Source organism: Mesoplodon bidens (genome assembly GCF_964165515.1).
Source record: "Mesoplodon bidens genome assembly, contig: HAP1_SCAFFOLD_1074, whole genome shotgun sequence".
Classification (NCBI taxonomy): Eukaryota; Metazoa; Chordata; class Mammalia; order Artiodactyla; family Ziphiidae; genus Mesoplodon; species Mesoplodon bidens.
In genome coordinates, this window is record NW_027672244.1 from 7,831 (window position 1) to 27,648 (window position 19,818).

The 19,818-nt window shown below is 52.9% G+C and overlaps 2 protein-coding genes and 1 long non-coding RNA gene across 11 annotated transcripts in view; 1 reads left to right on the top strand and 2 right to left on the bottom strand.

Annotated features, from left to right (window-relative positions):
* Positions 1–3,039, bottom strand: LOC308610432 (homeobox protein Hox-B2-like). The gene is made up of 2 exons (XM_081259571.1): positions 1,786–3,039; positions 1–1,020 (listed from the first exon to the last, which is right to left on the bottom strand). The coding sequence occupies exons 1-2, from the start codon at positions 2,165–2,167 to the stop codon at positions 356–358; spliced, it is 1,047 nt and encodes a 348-aa protein (XP_081115697.1). The 5' UTR covers positions 2,168–3,039; the 3' UTR covers positions 1–355.
* On the top strand, positions 1,059–11,259 carry LOC308610433. Of its 9 annotated transcripts, XR_014014546.1 has the most exons (6): positions 3,092–3,940; positions 5,713–5,791; positions 7,258–7,316; positions 7,730–7,792; positions 10,453–10,666; positions 10,865–11,259. It is a non-coding gene; the product is annotated as an uncharacterized lncRNA (long non-coding RNA). The 9 variants fall into 9 exon arrangements; XR_014014544.1 differs by lacking the exons at positions 3,092–3,940; positions 10,453–10,666; positions 10,865–11,259 and adding exons at positions 1,059–1,260; positions 8,319–8,404 and having other exon boundaries at positions 7,730–7,780; XR_014014545.1 differs by having other exon boundaries at positions 10,453–11,259.
* LOC308610431 (homeobox protein Hox-B3) overlaps positions 7,724–19,818 on the bottom strand; it is a gene marked incomplete at its 3' end in the record, with an annotated part of 23,220 nt that continues 11,125 nt past the window's right edge. The window contains exons 2-4 of the mRNA XM_081259570.1: positions 12,915–13,002; positions 9,402–9,998; positions 7,724–8,553 (exon numbers count right to left, since the gene is read on the bottom strand). Of these exons, the coding sequence (XP_081115696.1) occupies positions 7,724–8,553; positions 9,402–9,849 (1,278 nt within the window). The 5' untranslated portion in view covers positions 9,850–9,998; positions 12,915–13,002. The remainder of the gene's footprint in view (positions 8,554–9,401; positions 9,999–12,914; positions 13,003–19,818) is intronic.

The following is a 19,818-nucleotide window of genomic DNA, read 5'->3' on the forward strand; positions in this document are numbered from 1 at the left end:
TCCTATTATTAAAGAATTTTAATAAATAATCTACGATCTAAAACTTAAAAAAAAGAGGAAAATAGGTTCCTCTAGCTCCTTTTAAGAAAGCACACCCCTGCCCCCGCGCCAGAGTTTAATTATTCCTGAGATTTCGTTGGAAGGACTCTACCAAACGGATTTTTTCTGTGTGATTTTTAAAAGACGCCCGAGTGCCCAATATTTTAAAGAGAGAAGAAAGGAAGTGGATTAAACGGTAATTCAATAATACCTGAATTTTAGCAAAACACATAAAGAAGTCTACACGGCTTGGGGAGGGGGATCCTCGGCAGCCGAGGGGGGCGGGGGTCGAGGGCCGGGAGGAGGAAGCGGGTTATCAGGAGAACTGCAGGTCGATGGCACAGAGGGTGCTGGTGAAGAAGTCCAGCTCTTCCTCGGAGAAGGGAACCGGGCTGTCGAGCGAGCCCTGGAGGCTGGGGGAGAGGCCTCCGGACAGCTGGAGACAGGAGTCGGCCGCGAAGAAGCTGAGGTCGGGCAGGAAAGGTGAATCCTGCCGCTCCGGGAAGGCGTCTTCTGGCAACGGCTCCGACCGCAGCGCGCCGTCCGGCCTCCGCGCGCCCGCGTCCTCCACGCGAGCTGCCAAAGGCCGGGGGCCCGAGGCGCTCGGAGGCCCCGGCGCGACCTCAGGCGGGTGACAGCAGGCTTCCCGCGCCGCCTGCGAGGCGGTGGGGCGGCCCGGGCTGGTCACGGGCTCCTCGGCGGGCTCGCCGGTGTCCTTCGGTGCGCCGGGGCAGGCTGGCTCCCCGTCGGGCGGCTCTCGGTGCTGCGTCTGCCGCTTGTGCTTCATGCGCCTATTCTGGAACCACACTTTGACCTGCCTCTCGGTGAGGTCCAGCAGGGCCGCTATCTCCACGCGGCGCGGCCGGCACAGGTACTTGTTAAAGTGGAATTCCTTCTCCAGCTCCAGCAGCTGCGTGTTGGTGTAAGCAGTGCGCAGCCTGCGCGCCCCGCCGCCCGCGGCCTCCTGCAGGCCCGGCCCATCTGCAGGGAAAGCGGGCTGGGCGTCAACGCGGGCCGTGTCCTTAACCCAACCTCGACTTGGTTGAAATAAAGACTACCCCATCAGCCCAAAACAATATCAGCAGCACCCCCCGCCCTGACCGCTTACCAAAGCGGCTCCCTCCCAAGGCCCTTGCCTTCTTTCCCGTTCCTGTCTCGCCTCCAGACTCGGCCCGGGTCAGGGCACAGCATTCAGAGAGCCGCCCACGAGCCACGCATGGGGTAGGAAGCGGTTCCCTTTCTCCCCCAGAACCTCAGAGCCCCCTCCCAGGTCCTCTGAGTGGACCCCTAATTTCGGCACTTTCCACCTCAGCCTGGGGAGAGGGTTCATAAAGAAAGGTTGTTCCTCACCTTCCCTCCCTAGCTCCCTAGGTCTCAAATTCCCCCTCTTTTCCTAGAGCTGGGGTAGATGGGACCGAATCTTTTCCTGCCTCCAGATTCGACCCCAGCCAACAACACTCCTCCACACAGATAAAGGTGAAACCTCAATCAAAAGCTTTTCTTCTAGCAGAAAAAAAATGCTCTTCCCCAACCAGCTTCCAAAATCTGCTGTAGAAAGAAAAAAAAAAAAAAGTGCAGGCAGCGGCCAGGCCTGAACCCCAGCGGTCTTTTCTGCTTCCTCGTCCCTGGAATCGACGGGGGCAAGGCACCCCAACAGGCTCGCCAGCTTTTCTCCCTCCCCCATCGCTCCTTCTCCCCGCTTTCTTTCTAGCTGCCCCTCACCCCATCCCTACCGCGCTTACCGACCTGCGGGCGATCCGACCCCGGAGGCCGGGACGGAGGAGGCGGCCGGGGGAGACGTGGCGGATTGGCTGGGTTTCTTGGCGGATTTCTTCTCTTTCATCCAGGGGAACTCAGGGGCCAGGGGGGCGGCGGGGAACGGCGGCGGCGGCGGAGCGGGCCCATCTTCAGCTCGCTTTTGGCTCCCGGGTCTCTGAAGGGTGGAGGCGCCGGGCTGGAGGCTGGGGAAGGTTTGCTCGAAAGGAGGAGGAGGAGGAGGAATTAATGTCGACTCCTTGATTGATGAAGTTTGAAATGTCTCCAAGACAGCGGGGAAGGAAGTCAGACACTCGGCGAGCGATGGCTGGCTGTTTATAAACCCAATCTCCCTCTCAAATTCAAAATTCATGGCTTTCAATGGTGGGGGAGGGGGCCTGCTGGGGGGGCGTCAGGAGGGAGGATCGGAAGGGACCCCCCCTCCTGCCCCCCCCCAGGTCTGTGTGATGGAGCGATTTTGGGAGGGGAAGATTTTGCTTTTTTTTTTTTAATTTTGGGCCTTTATAATTGTATATTGCTGATAAATACAAGCGTATGGGGACTCTCTCTATTAAACCCAGGACTCCGGCGAAATTGCAGGGAATTCATGGTCACGGGACCGGCCTTGGCCAATCGCTTGTCTGGGCCTGGTGGAAAACAGAGAGCGTTATTTGCTTTAATTGATTCAAAAACCCTAGAGGACCATGACCTGGACACCATGAGCCCCCCAGTCCTACACTCCCTCTCCCCATGCCTCCCTTTCTCCAGAAAAGCTAAAGGAACCTTTTCCTCATCCCCTTCAGAGGATGGGAGGTTCTGGAATCACAGGAAACAAGAGAACCTAAGGGAGAAATCGTCCTCTTCTGCAAATATTTTTAGTAGAGTAAATTAAAGCTTTCTTTACAAGGCCAGCAGCATTCTCTTCCCCTCCTCTCCCCCCAAAAGGAAGCTGAGTGAGGATCTCAATGTGAGAGGAAGAGTTAGTAAAAAGAGGCTTTCGCCTTTGGGAAAGGTGGGTGTTACCGTGCAGTAAGGAAGAGATTTGCACGCATCAGCAGCATCCCCCACCCACCCCCCAAAAGCAACAGATAAATCTTGGGAAATCGACAAGCACCCCTAGGCTGACACAGAGGGGTGAGAGAGATAGTGAGGGGCCCTTTTGCACCTCTGGCCTACATAGCTCTGTGGTCTCAGTTGCCTTCTCTGCCCAGCGTTTGCAGCACTACCCCTGCCCCTATGTCTACCTGCCTCCTCACCTGGAGGCATGTGCACTCCTCTATGACACCCCCAACAGACAGGGTCTAAGATGCATATGCACCCACCCACTCAAGCCTCAAGCCTGTATCTGCATCTATATCCAGCAACAGGAACAAGAACCAAGGTAGCCACCGATGTAACTTAGAGAACTCACAAACCTCAGGTCAATGTATGTATGGGCTGGAGGTGGGGCTTTTCCCCCTAGGAATCCCCCTGCCATTTTTGCCATTGTATTAATTAATATCCCTGACAAGGTGGAATTCCCTGAACATTGAGGGGGTGAAACAATAATGACCACTGAGATGATATTCCATTTCTGGCCCCTGGAGGGAATTGTTGTTTATTTCTTTTCAAAGGATCAAGATAGTATGAATTTAGGGAGTGCTGTAATTTACTGGAGGGAAGGGATACAAGACTTAGGGCCCCAAGCAATCGGTGGGAAACTAGATCTCAAAACAGAAAATGAAAAGTCGATCTGGGGTAAAATTTTTAAATACGTGGGTCAGAGGGACCGAGAGGAGATGAGGCGATCAATCTTAGCCCCCTGACAGCTCCCTCGGATGGCATCAAAGAATTTGGCTCTTTGGGAAAGCAGAGGGAACAGCCGAAATTCCACATCCCTTTAAAAGGCCTGGGGATGGGGGGTGTTAGCAAAAGAGAAGGGTGATTCTGGGAGAGCAGGGAAACAGATGGGAAATGGGGACAGAGGAAGGGCGCTGGGTTGGGTGGAAAGTTTGTCTGGAGAACTCCCACGGCTCTGGCCTCCCCTCCCCCTCCTTGCTTGCTGCCTCCTAGCAAGGAGAAGGCTGGTTAGCAGAGAAATGGCAACTCGGCCGGGAGCTGGAACTAGAAACTTTCTGTCAGTGTAACAGACACGATCTGGGTGGTGGTGAGTATTCATCCGCGTGGGTGGTGGGTGGTGGTGAGTATTCATCCACGTGGGTGGTGGGTGGGGGTGAGTATTCATCCGCGTGGGTGGTGGGTGAGTAAAAAAAGACAGAGAAATCTGAGGAAAAGGGTGGGGTGGAGGAGAGCCAGGAGGAAAAAAGGGGAGCTGGAGGCGAGGGCTGCAGGGCAGGGGGTGGCAAGCTCTGGAGGGTTCAGATCCAAGAGAGCTGGTCCGAAAAACTGGGCAAACTCGCCAGAGACGGTTAGTTGTGTCCAACTCAGCTCCAAATAAAGTAATTTTTGCTACTTGGAGGAGGGGATGGGGGTGGGAGTGGGGAGTAGGCAGAGAAGAATCTGAAGAGTAGCTGTCTGGAAGTCATGCAGTGAGGCCTGAGAGGGCTCTCCCTCCGGCCACCCCCTTGAAAAGCCCTGCAAGTTTTTTCACAGCCTCCCCAGCTGGCTGCAGGGTTGAGCGCTTCTCTCCGCAACAACTCCGGCTGTCCCTGCAGGAAATACGGCTCTCTCTAACCCTGCTGACAGATTTTATGGCCAGATTAGAGAACAGCAGAAAACTTGGGTGTTAAAAGGGACCAAGAGAACCTTCCTTCCCCGAGACACCGCTTCCCTGCCCCCTTGTTGTGCTGTGAATCTTACAGCACAGATATTTCCCCCTTGACCAGATATTTTCCCCTTCCCCCTGCTTAGCTAGGGCCTGAAATACCTCAGAGGGAAGGGTAGGGGACACCAAGCCAAGGCAGCCCTTATTTTTCTTGTTTGCAATTACAATTTCAAGCCAAAGCTCTGTTTTTCAAACTTGAGCTAAACTCTCTGACTTGGCCTGCCTCTCTCCTGCTAGATAAATAATCTATCCCCTCTACCCCCGGAGCCAAACATGGCTCTTCATCTAGTTACATCATTCAGAAAATGTTACTCAGGGAAGAGGAAGAGAGAGAGAAAGACAGACAGAAAGAAAAACCCTTGAGCATTATTTGATCCCAATCAAACTTTGCACGCTCTTATGCCTTTAAATTATAGCCTGACCCAATGCTAAATTGCTTGCTGCTTAGGTGAGCCTAGTCCAGTTAAAATCCTACTTGGTGGCGGTGGGGGGGGGAGTGTAGAATTCAGGTTGCTTTTTTATTGTTATTTATTGTTGCATAAAGACTGTAATTACTAACCTTGGACTGCCAGGATGCAACATAAAAATGAAAATCAGCTCTCGCTTTAAGGCTGAGGGCCTGGAACGATTCTCACCGACACGCCCCCCCCCATCACTATCAACAAATATATGCTCCTAATTAAGCAATGTGGGCGCATCGCGTACAAGTAGAATTATGCAACTCTTCAGCAAGCAGCCATCGCTTCTCTTTCAACGAATTAGCTCCATATTTCAGCCACCCTGTCTCCTCGCTCTTATCGGCTCCAGCAATGCGGCAGTGACATTTCATCTTTGACAGACTCTCTCTATCCTCGCTCCAATGTGATAAAAGTTTTATGGAACCACGACTAAGAAATGAAGTTTTCCCAAGGATCGTGGAAACAGAGCAGCACATTAGCCTGGGGACCATTTTATTTACGCTTGGATCCAACAGCTTCTCCTACCCTTTTCCTCTCCCCTTTCCCTGGCAGTGGAAATCAAACATGCCTCCTCTCCCTTCGCCCTGAGTTTTATTTAGTGATTTAATTTCACTTTAGTTTTAAGGTTTGACCTTAGAAGTCTAGGCCTCAGATTTTTTTTTTTAGATTAATCATTTTCCTTTGTTTTCATTTTAGACCCAATGGTGGTTGGGCTTCGGGTCACGTGACGACTTCTTTGTCGCTCCGGAAGAGAACTGTGAAGTTTAGGTTGCGTGTAAGAAGCAGTAATGGGCCAGGTTTTTGTTGTTGTCCATGGGGTGGCGGGGGGGGGGGTGGAGGGGGTGGGGGGGCGGTGAGGAAGTTGTGGCCAAAGAAGCAAAAAGACAAAAGACCAATCAATGAGAAAAACTGAGAGGCAAAGAAGCCAAACAGAAAGATGGAGAGGGAGCGCCCAAGTCTCCTTTCCCCCCAAACTTGTTACTTAAATCTTAGCTAAAGAACTTGGCAGAATGCTCCAAGCTTGTGTGAGAAAAACCAAATAAACCTGAGACACAGATGGGGGAGGTAGGGGCCTGAGCAGTGGACTAAAAAGGCCAGGACAGGGTCTTCACCATTCTTCCCTTGAGGGAAATCTGGCAGTCAGCAGCCTGCTGCTCTGCTATCTAAATTGGACCACCAGGACAAGATAAAATTGATAACAGAAAGTTTATTCAAGAATTGTTTGACAGACAACCCTTTTAAGTAAGGAAAAAAGTAACTACAGAAGAACAAAGAAAGTTCCAAGAGGGAATTAACTCTAATTCTACAAATTCAGGACTATACAGTGACAATTAGGAGCTGAGTTCATGCCTTTTAGAACTAATTACACTTGCTCATAAGTACGAGTTTAACATAAATCTACAGCTCTTTTCTAGAGTACAATATAACTAAAATAGCTGGTTTTACATGACAGGGAACACAACAGCCTTTATAACAAGTAAATACTAAAAAAAGTACAATTTTTTCCTTTTTCCTCATATAAATACATAATGTAGGGGGATAAATAATACAAAAAGGAAAATATTTTAACAGGCTATAACCAATAAATATATATGAAAATGTTCACTAGAACACACACTTTTTGAGCAATGCTGGACTCCTGCAGGCCCAGGCATCTCTCACAGTTGTTTTTATATCCATTAAAATGTAAACTCTAAGTGCAACAAAAGTGTCCTGTCCCGGTTGAGCAAGGCACACAGGCCCAGCTGCAGACCCCGCCTGGGACAGACAGTTTGTTAAAATATACCCTGTTTTCACGTTAAGTCAAGAGAGCAACGGAAGAAAAGAAAAGTGTAGAACCTCGCGTCACCGACTGCTTTCTGTGGAGAGAGGGGGATGGACCTGGAGCTGAGATGCGAAGCAGCAGAATGGGCAAAACTTCAGTCCTGACAACTTGCCTGCCCTCACCTCCCAGCTTTGCCATAAAAGAAAAAAATATATATATATATATTTATAATATAGACAGCTCTGACTTTCAGGATCTCTCACCATCCCTGAGCCCTCTGAAGACTGTAATTGATGGGGGCGGGGTATAGACATTAATGTCCTAGAGCAGGAAAAGTGTGGGACTAGAAATGGAGGGAGTGCCCAATCAACCTCAAATCGATTTGACAGAAATTTGAGGATTCAGGGAAGTGGGAGGGGTACGTGCTTTGTGCCCTTGATTTTGAAATGTGTTTAAATTTTTCTTTTTTAAAAAAGGAGAATTGCCAGGAAAAAAAAAATCAAGATTTGGGGGAATTACCCAACGTAGACGGAAGGTAAGTTGGTTGGTTGGCTGGTGATGGCCTAGCCATCTTGTCTGTTTTTTAAAATGTGCTTCTCTGCCTTGTTTCCCTATCTCCTCTTTCTCTACCCCACTCTCGAGGGTGGAATTCCAACTGGGTATTGCTGGAGGCCTAGGATTGATAGGGGCATCTCCAATCTGCTGTAGATTCCTTTCCAGTGGGTTGGCAGGCAGACTTAACAAGAGCTGCAGGACTTAAAAAGCAACTTCTCAGGCCAGGAGAAGGGGAAGGAACTCCAGGCCCTTTCTTCCCGGGAAGCCTGGCTGCCACCTCCCTGCCTCCTCTTTCAGACCTCCAGGCTGTCCCGCAGAACTCCACGGCCCCCACCCTTCCTGGGTCTCCCGCACCCCAGGACCGGCCCCTCAGCCCTCCCTCTCCCATCACAGGTGTGTTAACTTGGGCGCTTCTTGGATTCTACCCTGAGGAGGAGGCGCATGGTGAGAGGAGAGGTCTGTGTAGGTGGGGTGGGGGTCGCAGGGTCCGTGGTGCTGGCTGGGGGCCATAGGAGGCGCCCCGTTGTAGTCCAGGTTCCCCGAGGGGTGGTGGGAAAGGTGGCTGAGGCCGTAGAGGGAGGGGCCGGCAGGGGGCGGCAGCGGATCCGCGTAGCCGCCCCCGCCCACGTACACCGGGCTACCCTGCATGGTGGGCGTCCCGTAGGCGCCCCCGTTGGCTTGGAGGACATGAGGCTCATAATCGGGCGCCGGGGTCGGGGGGTACTTCTGAGGGGCGCCGCAGCCTTTGAGAGGGGGCTGGTAGTTGGAGGGCAGCGCATAGGCATTCTGGTGGGCTTTGCCGAAGGCGGGCGGGGACGGGCTCTCGTAGCTGGGGGTCATGGAATGCAAGGCGTTCATGAAGCCGGCGGTGGACTGCATGGGCTGCGGGGGGCTGCCAGCGGGGGAGGGGCCCCCCGAAGACGAGGCCAGGCCCTTGGCCTTCTGGTCCTTCTTGTACTTCATGCGCCGGTTCTGGAACCAGATCTTGATTTGCCGCTCGCTGAGGTTCAGCAGGTTGGCCATCTCCACGCGGCGCGGCCGGCACAGGTAGCGGTTGAAGTGGAACTCCTTCTCCAGCTCCACCAGCTGCGCGCTAGTGTACGCCGTCCGCGCCCGTTTGGACGCCGCCGACCCAGGGGGGCTCTTGTCCCCTCCCCCGCCGCCGCCACTGCCTCCTCCGCCGCCGCCGCCGCCGCCGCCGCCGCCGCAGCCCTCTGCTGGATCCGAGGGGGAGGGGTGGGAAGGGGAGAAAATGAAATAAAAGATAATTACTGAACACGCCGAAATTGAATGCATCGTTTCTTAATAAATCCAGGCCTGGACTCGGAGCACCCGCCGCCCTCCCCTTCGCGTCCCCGCCTCCTCCTCTCCACTGCCCCCCCACCCGCCCGTCGCATTAGCGGACACTCTATAATAGTGGCATTTATTAAGAGACCTGTTCGCCTCTCGCTGCCCCAGCTTATGAAAATTTGATCATGTCACGCAGACAGAGCCGCATGGTCATTTATTTAGGGCTGGATTTTCTCGCGCACGCTTCCACCCCCTTATCCCCAGTTCCAGGTGTGGAAGACACTCCTCCCACCCCCACCCCGCCCGGTCCTGTGGACCCGGCAGGTGCCTGAGGAGAATCCCGGGGGGAGTCTGGACATTCTGGGCAGGGCGCGGAAATGTGGGGCGAGGAGGCTGTAGTGCCTGGAGGCCGGGACCCCGGGCCGCCCGAGCGACTGTGATTAATGCCCACAGTAATCATCCTTAATAATAATCAATCGTTGACGACTCTGCGTCTGCTGGCAGCGTCTGACTCTGCGGCCTTGCGAAGGGCTGAGGCCGAGCACCTGGACTTCTGGACCTCTCAGAAGCTCAGGTGGAGGGGGCTGGAGGGAGAGGGTGTTGGCGGGGTCAGGGGTCATCAGGTGGTCGGGGGTACGGGGAAATGCGCCGCTAACGCCGCCACCTGATATTGTTCCCAGGCCGCCGCCTGGGCGCCTAGGGGCTGGTGCTAGAATAACAGTGACATTCCTGGCCCGGACAAACGCTGACGACGAGGAAGCCAGAGAGCCGGTACCTGTGCCGGGGGAGATGTTTTTCAGCTTGGACGTTTGCCTCGACTCTTTCATCCAGGGGAATATCTGTTTGGTGAGGGTAGAGTTGGAGCCGGGACCGCACTTTGGGGGGCCGCTTTTGCTGGGGCCGCCCCCGTTACTGCTGTTGCTAGTGGTACTGGTGGGTGCAGCGCTGGGCGGGGGTGAGCCGGGCGGGGCGGGCAGGGGCTCGGGGGCCAGGCCGGGCCTCATGCAGCTGCCGTTGAGCTCCTTGCTCTTGGCGTGCGGGGCGGCGTTGCCCAGGGACTGCAGCGAGCACGCTGAGCGCTGGTAGTCACCCTCCAGGTGCGTGGCGGCCTGGAAGGGGGGTTGAGGGGGACCGTCGTAGCCGAAGCCATTGCTGCCAGGGTACGAGGAGTAGCCTCCGAAGAGTGCGGCCGCAGCGTTGTCGTAGTAGGTGGCTTTCTGCATCGCTGGGCGAGGCCCGGGCGGTGGGTGGCAACTTGCAAGGGCCTGATACCCTCACGACCGGACATTGGCACCCCTGGGGTCACGTGGCTCGTCGGACCCCCCTCCCCTTTCTGCCCCCCTCCTCCCGGGGTCTGTTCGTAGCGGTTGACCTGCGGGGTGAGAGAAGAGACACAGGGGGGGAAGAGGACTGGGGCTCAAATCCATCTTAGGAACTGAAAAGGGAACTGACATCAATAGGGTTTTTCTTCTCCCCCACCCAACATCTTCACAGCAGATGCTGAGGCCACTTCCTTGACCTGAAATGGATTTTTCTTATTGCAACGCTTTAATTTTAAAAGAAAAAGCCCACCAGTTTTCATTTCCACTCAAAAAATAAGGACTCTACGCCTTTGGGGACTGTCTAGATACAGAATCTTACTATTGCAAGGGACATTGCTTCTCTCCTGCCTGCACACTAGCCCCTGACCTCTCCTCTTCCCTCTCTCTACACCACCCCCCCAATCTGGGATAGGTGTGTGGTGGGGGGGTTGCAGACTCCACAATAAAAGCATCATCAACACTGTCCTCTGAGCTGAGAGGCCTCCTGTCTTTGCCTCCATCTAGGTTCCTTTCATCCAGAGTCTAGCCTGGAGAAAAAACTGAGTATCTCTGAAAGAGGCAGGAGGGAGAAGCAAGTTGAGCAGGGAACCTTCTGGTGTGAGGGATACTCTCCTTCCCCTCCCACCTCACGAAGACTGCAGCCTGACCTAGAAACTTCCTGAAGATTTTTAAGCTGCAGAGCCAGTGGCACTGAGCCTCCTCCATGGCCTTGCTGCAGGTACCAGCACCTCCAGTCTGAGTCTATTCTAGCCAAGTCTGGGACCCCACAGCCATCAGCCCCCATGGGGCCCCCAAATGGAACAGGATTGTTTTCCTGGCGGGGCTGGTTGGTGCTGTGACCATTTGGCCCAGGTCTCCCCCCACCCTCTTTTTTTTTTCATCAGGCTTAATTTTTTCCCCACCCTTTTCTTGACAGTCTGTTTCCTTTGATTTTTCTAAAGAAGACAAGAAGAAAGAAACTGGATAACTGCTGGACTTTTCTACTGAGAGATGGGAAAGTGCTTTCTAAAACAAAAATTTTCCCTAGGAAAAAAGAAAGTAAACAAAGCAATTTGAACAGTATTATTCTCTGGGTTGGAAACTGGGTGCCCCTGTTTACTGAAGTTCTCTGAGGCCAAAAAAAAATGATTATTTTAATGCAGGCTTTTAAAAGTGTGCTGGAAAAATAAAGGTTCAAGCTGTCATAGGATTTTGTGTATTTCTTCTGAAACTTCTGACTGCATCCCCCCATCTATCTTCCCAACCCCTCACCATCACTTTTCATAAAATCTTCAGACTGACCCTCTCTTCTGACATATGAGTTTGGACTACTTAAATCTCATTCAGCCCAGCTGGTCAACTCCAGAGAATACTAAAAATAGGAAAATAAAACAAAAAGGAGTGCAGGTGAAGGAAATCCCTCCCACACATAAACCCCCTTCTTAATGGCACAGATTTATACTCAAAAGGGAGCCGGGTAGCCCTGAGTTCTGATTGGGTTCTGGGAAGAATTTGTTTCTGGGAAACACGCATCGGTCTGCAAAGCAGCAGGTCCTTCCAGGGAGGAGAACTGGAGTTCAATTGACCAGGCCGACCCAACTCCTTTATTATTATTACCATTAGCCTCTGATGATTTAACCAAAATTAGCTTCGGAGCAGCCCTGGATGAAGGGGGAATTAATTAACAGGCATCAGTTTGTTATTAATAGGAGAATGAAATAAAACTGTTGGAGGGGGTTGGCTGGCTGGGCCCTGGCTTTATTTAGTCTAAATGATTGTTACAGCAGTAATGATGATGATGATGATGATGGTGATGATAAAACAATAATTTGACTAGACGCCTGGGGCTGAAATTCCTGTCGCTCCCCCTGCAATAAACTCGCAAACCATCGCAGGACGGAGGCCAGGAGAGTGTGGGAAGCAAGAAGCCAGAGACGTGATAGGAAAGAATGGAGACTCCGCTGGCGGCGAGAAAGGGCTGGGAAGGTTTGCGGACAGAGTTAGCCCCTGGCTGCCGCCGCCGGGCTGTCTCGGCTGCTGCTGCCGCGGTGGCTGGCGATGAGCTATGTTGTCCCAAGGAGGCGAAGAGAAAGCGTTCAGGACATGGAAACGGTTAGCAGCGGCCAGGTTCCAAGCACACCCGGCCGAGGGCCGAGCCCTAGAGCGGCAGCAAGTTTGGGCGCTGGAGGTAACCGAATTAAAAGGCATCTTAGCAACTCCGCACCGGGACTTTGCCGGGCCGGACTCGGCTGGAGGGCGCAGAGGCCTGGCGGATGGGACAGTGAGAAGAGGGAAAGGTGCCGAGGGCATCGGAGATCTGGGGATCCAGGAAAACGGGGGGTGGGGAGCAGCTCTACCAAGCCAAACATGTCTATTTCCCTTGCCTCCATGTTGGAAAAATCCAGGCTCCATATGGCTTCTCGGGAGAAAGGGAGGGAGGGAAGGAGACGTGGCTCCCGGCTTCCCCCCAGGGTCTCGCTGAAGAAGGGCGGTGAGCCACCCCAAGAAACCCACCTTTCCAGGCCCCCCCCCGAAATCCTGGGAGAGTAACAATAGCTGGGAAGCCCTGGGAGAGGGGATAGGCCACCTTCCAGGACTTAAAAAAAAATAGAAGGAAGAAAAATAAAACAACAAAAAAGGAAAAGAGAAAAAGATGAGGCTCTTCTTAGCAGCGGGGCAAAAATTCAGCCCTGATCTGACTGCTGAAAGAAAAGAGAAGAGAAAAGGAGAGAAGCAGGAAGAGAGAGGGAGAGGGAGAGAGGGAGGGAGGGAGGGAGGGAGGGAGGGAGAGAGAGAGGGAGAGGGAGAGAGAGAGAGAGAGAGAGAGAGAGAGAGAGAGAGAGAGAGAGAGGGAGAGTCGCTGCGTGGAAGGAAGCTTAAAGCTTGTGAACTCTTCTTGAACCGAGATTGGAGTCATATGGGCCATAAATCATTGAGACATACTCTCCGCCATTCACAAACTGATAGCCTATTTCAGTCCAGCTTACCTTAGCCACCGATGAGGGGAGAACAGGCAGACATAATATATATTCACATCGAGCCCCAGCGCGAGCGGCAGGCGAGAAATCTCCCCTCCTTGAAGGCAAAGGAAAAAAAGACCACTGTTTAAAGCGGCGTCGCCCCCTCCCCAATAGCCACCCCGGCTGGGGAGCCTGAGGGGCAGACCGGCCGGAGGAGCCGCGCGGCGTCCGCTTCAATTCACTCGGCTTAGGAGCGGGGGTGCGCAGGAGGGAGGGGGTGGGGAGCGGGGGAAAAAAATAGAAGAAGACCAAAAGGTGCTCGGGCGGCTCAGCTCGCTGAGAATCCAGCTCCGGGCTCCGGCGCGGCCAAGCCGCCCCAGTGTGGTTGCCCTATAAGACTGGTACGCCCTACTCTCCGTAACAATGGCCTCTGCTTTTGCACAGGGAAAAAAAACCACACAGACACACACACACACTCACTCACTCACTCACACACACACAAGCTCACACACACCCCCACCTCTCCCCCTTTAGCAGGCTTAGATGCCTGATAAGGAAGGAAGGTGATGGTGGTGATGGGAGAGGGGGGACATTTTGAAAACCCCCCCTCAGTTAAAAAAAAAAAAAGAGTGAGAAAGGAAAGGAGGTAGAGGTTTTGAGTTTTGTTTTTGTTTTTTAAGGACAGGTAAATTTTTAAATTCAGATTTTGGCGGGGGAGGAAGAGGAGCGCAAAGATAAGGCAAAGCCCGTGGAGTTCACAGCTCCCCCCAGCACCACTAGTAAACCCTTCCTCTAATTGGAGAAGTAGCTTGGGAGGCCCTGGGGGGGGGCGTTTCCTGGGTGCCCCTCTGCATTCATTCGCAGTGGGAACACTGGGACTTCTTTTTTTTTTTTAAGTAGCTTCACTCTTGCGGGACTGGTGGCTGCATCTCTGGCCCTCTGGCTGTCTCCCTCCTTCCGAGTCTCCCAGAGTCTCCCAGTCTCTGTTTCTTCTCTCCCCCACACCCTCTCTATTCCTCCTCTCTCCCGGCAAATCTCCTGGCCCAGTTTCCAACCTGTGGGGGGGGGTGGGGAGCCAGACCTCTCTTTTCTTTTTAACAGACCACCCCCCCCAATTTGAGAGCAGACAACAAGCGGTGAGTGATTATTTTAAAAATCCAGACCATCTTGGAGGGGGAGGGGGGTTGAGGAGAGGGTGACAAAAGGAGGACCTTGTGTTCAGCTTGAGTTCCAGACACGGCTGCCAATAGAGAGGCTGTAAGAACTGCATGAAGAAGTTTCTGTCGAGATTCTCACCTCTGGATAGGCAGAAGCGGCTAAGAGGTGATAAGGGCATTTGTACTTCTAAGAAGATGAGAAGAACCAGCAAAATGGCTTAATTTTAAATGCACTGGCAGAAGAGATGGAGGATAGTTGTTTATATTATTATTATTCAGAACAAACCTGTTAATTTCTCTTAGCTCTACAAGATTTAGGACTCTTGGAACAGGTGAGGAAGACTACAAAAGCTCAACTTTTCTTCGGGCGTGTTTTAGAAGGGCAGGAAAAGGCGAGGAGGCCTGTAGGAGGAAGACAGGGGGCAAGAATGTAGGTGTCTGCAGATTTGGGGTGGGGGTGGGGAAGAGCCGGTCCTGGAGGAGGAAAAGGACAAAAAGAGCACCAGGACTTTTCCAAAAGCAGGAGTGTCTGCAACTCTGCCGAACTGCTGACTCGGGCTTAGAGGATAAAATAGAAGGCCGACAGTCTCTCTATTCTACAAAAGCAGCTTGGAAAACTTGTTCTCTTAACTTCTCCGTAGACAGAGGCAGCCACTACCTTGTGACCTCCTGGTTAGAATCCTTGGCTTTTGCCTTCTCCCATCTGGATGCACCAGGAGAGAAGGGACTGGGAGAACAAAGGTGAGAGATGGTTTCCAGCTATTGTCTCCCCTCCAGGAGAGGGTGGCTGTGTCTGGCAAAGCTTCCCTCACACCCCATAGCTCCCCACTCACAGGCTTTTCTTTGGGCTGAGAAAGGGTCCTACTGTCTACTCTCATAGGGGGTGGTCCCTGGCTTCCTCCGGCCCCCACTTCTTTCAGGCCCACTAAGTCAGGCTTCGTGGGCTGGAGCAGCCAGTTTCCTGGGGCCCTGCTGAATGGGGGTGCAGGAGGGGACCCATGGCCTCCCTACCCTCCAGCAAGGAACTGCATGAAGAGTCTCCCACTGTGATGTCCTGAGGATCCTGCCGCCTGCCTAGAGAGTTGGTGGCTGAGGGAAGTGTGGTGGGGAGGTGAGGACGGAAGGTGGAAGCCATTTTCTGTATTTATTAGTAGCATCAAGAAAAGAAAGCCCAAGCCAGAACCAGTGCTGGTGCTCAAGCCAGGACCCTCAGAGAAAGCAGTCAGGGCTACAAAGAATCTGTCCTGAGATCTCTGGATGCCGGTTAGAGACCTGCTGGATTGGACCTTATGTAGCTTTGGGCCTGGTGGGTCAGGGACTCGCCCATGGCGGCTTCTAGAGGCTAGAGAACAGCACCTTTGGGTCTTTTCCTCCCCAAATTAAAAAGGCAAGAGTGTACCTCAGACCCTCCAACTCTCCTAGCTGTTGCTACCACTAGCTAGAGAAGGTCACTGTGAAATTAAGAGAAGAGGAGGACCTGTTCACTTGTGGGACTGCACAGCTTTGCCCCAAGGAATAAAAAGAGAGCCCATGGGGCACACAACTAGCTGCAGGCCTGCAGGAGGATCGGCCTAAAGCTGAGCTGAGGGGAGAGGAGTTTTCCAGAGACAGCAGTGGACCCCTCCCCACTGGGAGCTTCAACTCATGTGGTCCCTTCTGGCTACACAAGGAGGTGGGGTGCAGTGGGGTAGGAGCAAAAAGGAGGGCTGGGAGCAAGAGAGCTAACCTGGAGAAGAGTTTCAGAGCACACGTACCCCCAAATGTGGTAGGAAATGGGGTGGGGGCTTCTTAAGGAATTCTGAGAGCAGAGCCCATTCGAAATGCTTGCGACGCAATTAGATCCCCGTTCGGTTTCTTTCCTGCCTTTTTTATCCCCTCCTCGGCGAGTTCTGGCTGGCCAATTGCCCCTGTTTGGGGCTGGGAAGGTGGCGGGTAGAACTGGCAGCCCCAGGACACCCATTTCGTTTGCGGTGTTGCTGCAGGCTAGGGACCTTCCAAACTTCAGGGGATAGGGCAGGGGCAGTAAGGAGCCTGGGCAGGGACCTTGGGGTGGGAAACACCAGAGGGGTCTGAGGGAAGACTTGGAGGTCTGGAAAAAGGAGGAGAGAGGGATTCATCACCCCTGACAGTGAAGTCGTGATTTAGGCGCAGACTAGACAGAGAAGAGGGAACGATCTCTTCCTGGATTCAAGGAGGGAAACTTGAGCAACTTACCATGTGTGAGAGACAGAGAGGGAGAGAAAATGAAAAAGAAAAATTGAGAGAAAGATTAAGACACAGATAACTTAGTGTAATCCATTAAGGGCAGAAATTAATAATAAAGGCAAAAATCAGAGCAAATGTCCCCCTTCATAGACATTCTTTCCTCTCGGATTCAGTTTCCCCAGAGCTAGACCCTCGCTCCCGCACTCCCCTCCCCCACTCCTAATCTGTACCCAGTACCAGGGGACGGGCCCTCAAAACCCCCTTGAGGGATCACTGGGCGCCCATCCTTCTTCAGGGATCATGTCTCTCCCCCCAAAAACCATCAAAGAGCAAACGAAAATTCTCCTCTCAATAAGGACAAACTGGCTGGCTCCCTTAAAATTGATTTCTGATATCAGCCTTGGGATGACCAAGGATTCCCCACTCCCCCAAGCCCCCAGCTCAGCCAGCCCCAAATTCGCCTGGCCCGCCGGGCTCCCTGAGAACCCGAAACCTGGGAGTCGGGGGGCGGGGTGGGGTGGCGGCAAGGCTTTTAACGATCTCTTTCTTTCTGGTCCTGTCTGGGTTCCCGGTCCCACACTCTTCCAGCTTCACTGCCCAACTCTGTGGCCGCGGCAGAGTCGTGAAAAGTTCACACACACCCCCGAATCTCCATCGCTTTTAAATATTAATAAAGATTTCCAAGCTGGGTGTTGTAAAATGGGAATTGTTACTGCCAATCGCTCTTGGTATTTGGATCCCCAACTCCCACCTCTCTAAGGTGCCCGAGCGGGGAGGGAACAAAGGGGCTGAGGAAACGAGAAGATTCCGCGCCTGGGCGGAGGCCCGTGTAGACCCGGCTCAGTAGAAGCTGAGATTGAAAGAAGAAAACGGCCGCTGAGATTGGAGAAGAAAAATCCGAGCTGAACTCTCCCCTCACCCCAGGCGTGGGAGGGCGAAAAGGGGGCAGGACAAAACAGGGCAGGCACGAGGGTCTGCAAAGTCTGCTCGGTGACCAAGGAGGCCGCGCCAGTGGCTGATGGGGCTTAAGGCCAAGTCGGGAGTTGGGAGCTGGCGGCGCCTGGATGGGAATGAGCCCGACTGAATCGGGGGTCCCGCCTCATCTAGAAGCTCTGTCCTGCCCTGGCAAACCCCACCTCGGCGGATGTCGAGACAAAGGTGGGCAGAGTGGAGAAGACAAGAAGGAGAAGGGAGAATCTTGGACAGCTTGGGGCGGGGTGGGAGTGGGGTGGGGGTGGGGGTTGCTGGGGAAGGAACAGAGAAGCAGACAAGAGAGGAACAGGGCCCAGCCCAGCCCGCTGCGAGGGACTGCGCAGGTCTCTCCCGACAGATTGGATGTCTCTCCCAGTGACCTCTGTTTAGCAGACAATAACTCACCGGATTAATGACCAATCAGCAGAAGGCCTCCCGAATCGCCTCCGAATATAAAAAGTCAGAATAGGATAGGGCCAGAATCTGGGCCTGCCGGCCCTTCTGGTTTTTTCTTTCTCTCTCTCTCAAGTAGGGTTTGGGGTGAGGCTCTAAGAAATGGATTATCTGGCCAGAGACTCTGATTTCCAGAACCCCAAAGATGAATTTGTTTCTCATCTCTTCCCACTTCCTTCACCAGAATTCATATCCTTGACCACACTTCCCAAGGCAACCTGGAAGCCTCCCCTCCTCTGCTGGCCTCCTCATATCCCTGATCCTACAAGAAATCTCCCTTCTCACAACCATGCAACTTCTGAGAAAGCCCCCATCTCTTTTGAATCTTATTTTATTTTTTCCCAGTTAGGAGAAGAGATGGAAAATAAGAGCAAGAATAGGACAGGGGTCATCCACCTTGCAGGCCTTCTGTCCTGGCTGCCCTGGGAGGAGACCTGGTATAGTGCTGTGGTAGCCTGCGTGTGTCCTCTCCCAAGAAGAGGGGGCCCAAAGGCCCAGGGGTCAGGATCAGGCTGGAAGTAGTGGTGGTGGTGGCCTGCTGTCATAGAATCTAAATTCTGAAACCACAACTCAGTCCCTGGGCTATACTGCCAACAACTCCAGCCTCAGCTCCCATGCCTGGTGGGGAAAGTGCCTTGCTCTGAGAGGCTGAGCCCCTCCTTCCTTAGCACCCCCTCCAAATGCCAATCCCAGCCCAACCCACCCAGCCAGCCCCTCCCACTGCCTTCCATCTCCATTGCTCTAGGCCTGGGCTTCTCCTCTGCTGAGAATAAGGACACCTTCAGGAGGAGGAATGGTCCAGATTCCAATGGATTGCTTAGAGCCAGTCTGAGTAACCATGCACTGCTCTGGGCATATGCAAACTCCCTGTATATTGCAAATATGCATGCAGTGACCTATACCCAGATGCCCACAGAACTCCAGGACACAAAAAGGAGCTGCTCCCAAGCACTAGAGAGTTACTCAAGGTCAGAACTGGGAAGACCTCAGGGAGTGTCCTGTCCAACCCTGCCACTGTCAACGATAGAGAAACTGAGGTCCAGAGCCAGGAAGTGGTTTGTCTAAAGTCATACTTGGGATAGGCTTGGAAGTCAGGAGGCTTGGATTCTAGGTGGTCCAGATTGGCTGTGTGCTCTGAAGCAGAGAATTCACTGGGCCTCAGTTGTCCCCTTCTGTAAAGCCAGATCCTGTGTGGAGGGGAGGGCTTGGGCTAAATGATCTTCCAAGGTCCCTTTTTTGGGCTGAAAGTTTGTGGTTCTCTGTGTACTGATGTAAAAGTGAGTGACAATTAGCAGTAATAAACTGAGTTCAGACAATAATGGGCACCATCTTGGCCAAAGGCAGACTATCTCCTCTCGGAATTTAAATGCTTACAGCCCCGCAACTGAGTACCAGCCACACTCCTGGTCCTCCTTGTCCCCTCAGAGCCTGGTGCACTGGTTTTTACTGCTCTTCTGTGTCACGGGTGGATTATTCTTCAAATCAAGAGTGCTATTTTTGGACACAGCAACCTGAGCAGTAAATAATTAATTTGTGTAATTAGAAGAGGAAGGCTTAAACCTGACAATTTTTAACCAGGAGTCAATGCACCCATTGTACCAGCCTGGCCTTCTCACCCGACCAACCCCCAACACTGCCCACACACCTACCAGCTTCCCCAACTGCCTCCCTCAACTGGGAGACCAGCATTCCCAAGACTGCCAGCAGGGTTCATGGAGTCAGACTGTGCTCCCTCCCCAACAAAGTTCCATTCTCTGCCTTCTCCCCTGCAGAAATTGGTCTGCCTGCAGCTGCCCCTACAGCTTGCTTTCCCGACCCCCTAAAGCTGTGCTGGGCTCCAGGTCCAGGCTCTCTGCTCTTGGGACACATGTAATCTACCTCCCCTGCTCAAGATGCCCTAACAATTCAGGGAGTTTGCATTTCAAGAAACTCCCATTAATATCAATTTACTTCACTGAAACCTCGGGTTCTTCATCAAGTTGATGATTTATGATAAAATCAATTAAATTACAGCCACTTAGGGCCCAGCCGCTTCCTCTCAGATTTCATTGGTGCGGGGCCCAAGTGTCTGGTGGAAAAATGCAAGTTTAGCTGGAGGCGAGGAAAGATAATTCTGCGGCTGAGAAAATTTAATGCAAAACAAT

What these genes read in the sequence shown, in the direction of transcription:
- LOC308610432 (XM_081259571.1), bottom strand. Translation starts at nt 2,167, where the DNA reads ATGAATTTTGAATTTGAGAGGGAGATTGGGTTTATAAACAGCCAGCCA. An exon ending in CGGGGTCGGATCGCCCGCAG is followed by an intron (nt 1,021 to 1,785) that starts GTCGGTAAGCGC and finishes CTTTCCCTGCAG; the next exon opens with ATGGGCCGGGCCTGCAGGAG.